At 36.4% G+C, this 5,673-nt stretch overlaps 1 protein-coding gene across 1 annotated transcript; it reads right to left on the bottom strand.

The window, feature by feature from the left end:
- Positions 1-1,580: 1,580 nt before the first annotated feature.
- LOC115972533 lies at positions 1,581-3,616 on the bottom strand. The gene has a single exon (XM_031092856.1). It carries the CDS (start codon positions 3,596-3,598, stop codon positions 1,754-1,756), a length of 1,845 nt encoding a protein of 614 aa, XP_030948716.1. The 5' UTR covers positions 3,599-3,616; the 3' UTR covers positions 1,581-1,753.
- Positions 3,617-5,673: the final 2,057 nt, after the last annotated feature.

A 5,673-nucleotide genomic window follows, 5' to 3' on the forward strand; every position in this document is an offset into this window, starting at 1 on the left:
ATTGTTGATGCCATAGAATCTGTTCAGTTGTTTGCTTTTCTGTTTAAAGTTGGGAATGGCTGTCATGGTCAATCTTTGGAATGCTAGAAGCATGATACTAGCCTAAAGTAATTGAGTTAATACTAATAAGTAAATAACAATATGGAAACAAAGACTCAAAAGTAATTTCTACCTCACCTGAATTACATTGACCTGAAATTTTGAGTTCATAATTTCCATAAACTTCTTGACTAAATTCCCTTTCTAGGTAACCATATATAACAACGATAAGAATGAGATGGGATGGTTGCTCGAGTATCTTCTTTGATGACCAACAATTACGCTCAAGTGAGATTTGCTTGATCTAATAATTTGAGGTATATAACATTTAACCAAAAGCTAGACATCTTATAACATGATAGATTGATAGTTATAACTATATCCTTGATAATTAGAATTTTATATATAACACTAAAATTTTTGCCATATACTCATTTTAACTGGATTTCATTCACAAGTTTAAGATGGATTTGTTTGACAGCAAAATCCATTGAAAAAAGAAAACGGTTATACCTTGCAAGTTCAGAATTCGAGCCACCTACTTTTTTTTTTTCTGAGTCATCAGAAAATTATGTTTGTCCTCATGTTCTTTGTTCTTCGTCCCTAACATGTGTGGATCATCTTGAAGTTTCTGCACAGATTAGGTTATTGTGAACTTAGTTTTGTTTGACACAGTGCCATTGGATACACCATGAATTTCTTTATTTTGATAGCTAAAATAGACAACGCAACTCACACCCGCACAGATTGAGTCCCTGACCTCAACTCCCTTATAGGGTGATGAGATGCCATTTGTTCCAGGATCACTAGCTTCAAATTGAGTATGAACTAAGAAACGGATAATAAAAAAAATTCCTTTGTATCATGGCATTAACTCAATAAGAACCATAGAACATTCATTAACAATGGAATCATCCAGCATGTTAAAGCAGCTCTAAAATATAATCTTAACAACCTTAAATAGTATATGGTTTTGGCATGTGCAGATCCTCTATTTTGCATTTCATCCTTAGAAAACAGTGGTCTAATTCTGATAAACTTGCATCAATGCTGATAAAATCTTTGACAGATAATGCCTTTGTTTTGAATTGAAAGCTGCAAAGAGAGAGATCATCAAGTATCTTAAATCATTTAACAAAATCCACGAGTGCCATAGAGAGAGAGAGAGAGAGAGAGAGACGGAGAGGGGTTCTGGTGTTGTACTTGTATTGCAGATAGCTGTGTAAAAGGATCAAATCATGTCAGCAAAATGATGCTTATATACATTATAAGCATTAAGAGGCTTTGGGTTTCTCACACAGAGACTAGATAACAATCATACAACTGATCGACAAAGATTATTGTCTGGTTCATGCCAAATCCTCTATTACTTGGTAAAACGCAGGCACCAAAATCATCTAAAACAAGAATGTCCAACATAGTCCATTCTTAAGGTGTCAACTTGTTGTATGGTTTTAGGGTCATAGAAAAATACTCTAGAAATAAACTTTACTAGATACATAGAGAGTACAGAGCTCAAGAAAAACATACCAATTTACCAGTAAAAATTTCCAAAATTATGGAAACAAAAACACTGATCAAACCTGTGTTACCTGGCACCAACCACATAGCTCATAAGGTAAATAAACCACTCAAGCTTCTAGCTTCCTTCAAAATTCAGAGATTGAACAGACAATTTACACAGTAACAATATGAACAACAAAAGGCTAAAACTTTATTCTTTCCAACTAAAATCACCATCTACAATTCCATGCCTCGCCAAAACAATCTCCTTTACAAGATTTCTGTAAGTGAATGGTCTTACTGCAGCTCGCAAAAACAACTCTGGAGGAATTTTACTCTTCTTAATCCTTTTTCTCCATGGACCATACCCAACACGCTTCCATTCCTCTGGACTCACTTTTGGCCATTTGCCCCTCAGTGCAGTTTCATCTCCATCTTCTGAAATGTTTTTAACTTTTCCCTTTTTCTGTGATTCCATTTCCCTCAACTGCTCCTTATAGAACTTATTTGACACTTCAACACTCCGTTTTGCTAACTTCTCCATTGCATCAGCGCTGCTCACTGCCTTTTGAAACTCCTCCTCCCAAAACTTCTTATCCTCTTCTACACTTAAATCCTCTTCTTCAATACCAGATTCATCATCTCCACCTTCTTCTGAATCCATAACTATATCATCATCATCATCATCATCATTCTCAACAATGCATTCATCCTCCTCCTCCTCCTCCTCGTCATTACCATCATCCTCAATCCACTCTACAACCTCAGTCTCACCTGCATTACCGCTGAGCCCATCCTCATCATCATCCGGGGCATCACACCCCAACTCCATCTCCTCCAACTTTGCTTTCCACTCCTTAGTATACGGATGCAACAAGTTCTGCGTTGGATGATTACTCAACAGAAACTCCAAACACTCAGACTTCCTCTCATCACTCAACTTCTCATACTTGTTCACCACATCATCCACAAACGCTTTGGGATTGGCCCTCAGGATCTTACACAATCCACCAAAATAAGTACAAGCATCAACACTCCCATCCTCATTCCTCACCTCAAACAAGTACTGCCTCTCCGTTTTCGGATCCAATAAAGGCATCAACCCCTTAAAAAAATCCTCCTGAGGCTCAAACCGAGACTGATACACCGGCCTCTTAACATACAGAATATCAGGCCTCATCCATGCCGCACATTGCGTTATAAGAGACCTCGCCTTATTCCCAAACCTACCCATCAAACTCCACTTATCCAACCTTCCTTTCGGGGCTTCCACAACAACCTCACACACCAAAGTCCATTGTTCCCAAGGCAATTCATTAACTCTCCATTTGGGGTGTCTCACAAACACCCAGAAATGCTTAAATAACCCTTTAATACTATCAGTATTATTATCATTTTTGACATTATTTTCCATTTCCTTCAATCTCTTACCGAAATCCGTAGCCATTTCAAACTGCTCAATCTTCTCCCACTCTTCCTGGTCCCTGACTTCACTGATCAAAGTGACACGCTCGTCCGAAAAGCGGCCGCGAATGGGGTCACCAACGACAACACCACGCCAGGAGTAAGGGCCGTACTGGCCATACTTGTACCAGTCATATGGGTGTCGGAGATTGGGGTCGTCTTTGTCCATGAATCGAACCATACGGTCGTAGCCTAAGCCAATCTCTTGAAGCTCGTCTTCGGTGAAATGGTCGGCCTGGTTAAGGCCCTTGTTGTTCTTGTCGCTGTTGCGGCGGAGGAACCGGGTCTCCGCCATCTTCCTGCTTTTATCGCGGGCGCCTTCCTTAATGGCTCGCCGGAACGCGGCGTCTCCCTCTATGCGGCCTCCTGAACCGCTGCCTCCTTGCTTCTTCGGCTGCTTCTTCTTGCCTCCTCGACCTCGTCCTCCTCCACCTGCTCCTGCTCCTGCTCGAGCGGAGCAGTGAACAGAGAAATGGGTTTTGAGAGAATTGGGGCATTGGATTTGGGGGAAGCGAAGAAAATAGGGGATAAAATGGAAGTGGGTTTTTGAGAGAGACAGTGAGAGTGTGAGGTTTTGAGGAGGGTTTTGCATTTTTGCTTTTGTTTTTGAGGTTTGTATTGTACATAGCTATGAGCTTTCTATTTATTTGCTAGTTATGACAACAACAAAAAATTATTATCGGAAATTGCAATGAGCTCCCTAGAGTTTTTTTTTATAAAATTATTTATACTCACTTCCATTTATTTTTAAATAAAATTCAAATTATTTGCATTAATCTACCATGAAGGGCTAAAAAATAGGTTTTTAAATAAAATTCAAATTATTTGCATTAATCTACCATGAAGGGCTAAAAAATAGGTTTTTAAAAAGCTCAAAAGAAAAAAGTTTCAAATTTCCTATGAGATGGTGGTGTGGATGACAATTTAAGGGAGGGTAAAATAGAAATTCATGATTTTTTTTAAAGCATTTTTTTAAGGGAAATGAATTCTTATTCCTAAGATGAGGGACTCGATTGGTAAGAAATTTCTAGTAGAGTTGTTTATATTTTTTAGAAATATGTGTGGGTGAAAAAATGTATAAAAATATGTATAATGTTGTTTAAATATTAAAAACTGTTGTTTAAATAATAGTAACAAACGAGGCCTAGATAATTAGATAAGTTGCAACTGCAAAACCAAAAATGAATGTGTAGTAATGGTGATTCCACACCAGGTTCAATAAAATAATTAAATCAAATTGAAGTTCTATGTTAGCTTCATCGATCAATGTTGTTGAAGTAGCAATTTAATCATAAATTTCAGTAGAGTGAATTGAAGTTGGAGGTTCAGGAAGCTCTTGTTCACTACAAAAAACATGACTTGTTTCAACCCACTCTTTCCAAGGGTTTAGTGAAAATGGTTGAAACAAATGTTAAAAACTAGCGCACTAATTAAAATATGACTAATCTTGTTACAATGGTCATTAAAACCCTTGAAATAAACTAAAACACTAAAATCCCACGTATTTGTTGCCTCCAAATTTTTGGATTGAGATCAGCACCTAATGCAATAGTAATAGATGGTTGAGATTGAAAGTTGGAAAAAGTAACTTTCAATCTCAACCATTAAATACAAAAAGTTGAAAAATAGTTAAGAGAAGTTAAAAAGTTAGAGTTAAAAGTTAAGAATAACAAAATTTATGTGAGAGGGATTAGAGTAATTGCACCCGGTGCAATACCCTAGGTATTGTATCGAATTCAAATCCCAAATTTTTACATTCTTCAACGGAATTCTAACACAACCCTTAATAAAAGATATCAAAATTTTTTAATCCTTGGAATAAAGTCTCTTTCTCTATTTCACAAACTCAGAATTCAGAAAACCAATTTTCGAATAAAGTCTTTGCTCACTCTCCTTGAAAACCCATTTTCATTTTGTTCAACCATCCTCCAAACTAAATGAGAACTCTTAGAAAATTCTCTCCCCTCTCTCTCTCTCTCTCTCTCTATTTGTTTCCCGAGAAAAAAATTTGAATTTGGAAATTACCTAGTAGAACTTTGCAAAGGAATTTTGGTATTCTCTCTTGTTTTCTCTCTCTTATTCTCTCCATTGATATTTCTCTTCCTCGCCAATAATATAATTTGGGGCTAGAGTTTGGATACTTTGGAAATGGAATTACATACCTGTCCTTTGGAATCTGAAATATGGGTTGGATGTATGAGGTTTGAACATATTATATTGAAGAAATGCTTAAAAAGGAGTTGGTAACTGTTAATGGTGTAGTATTTGAATAATATCAATTTAAGTATGGGTTGGATCTATGAGGTTTTTTTGTGTTGTTGTGTTTGTTAATTTTAGGTTTCCTGTGGAAACAAGCATTGGTTTATCAATAGTATCAATTTAATTTTTGCTTGGTTTGGGTCATTGCAATTCAATGCTCTATTCATTACATTGCAGAGATTTTCACACTCATTTTGTTTATAAAATTTACTAGAGCTTATGAATTTTATAAATTCATTTTCAAGTTATGTAGCTTGGAATTGGTAATCTATTTTTCCCTTATATTTGTTATTGTTCTGTTCCAATGAAATAAAGCCTGCATTCTTTTTTCTTTTTGATAAGATGTTTATGTCTAACGTAAAAGTATTAACTCGGTTTAGTTATGGCATGGTGTCAATGCATCATATT

This window comes from Quercus lobata, chromosome 12 (genome assembly GCF_001633185.2).
Source record: "Quercus lobata isolate SW786 chromosome 12, ValleyOak3.0 Primary Assembly, whole genome shotgun sequence".
Lineage (NCBI taxonomy): Eukaryota > Viridiplantae > Streptophyta > Magnoliopsida > Fagales > Fagaceae > Quercus > Quercus lobata.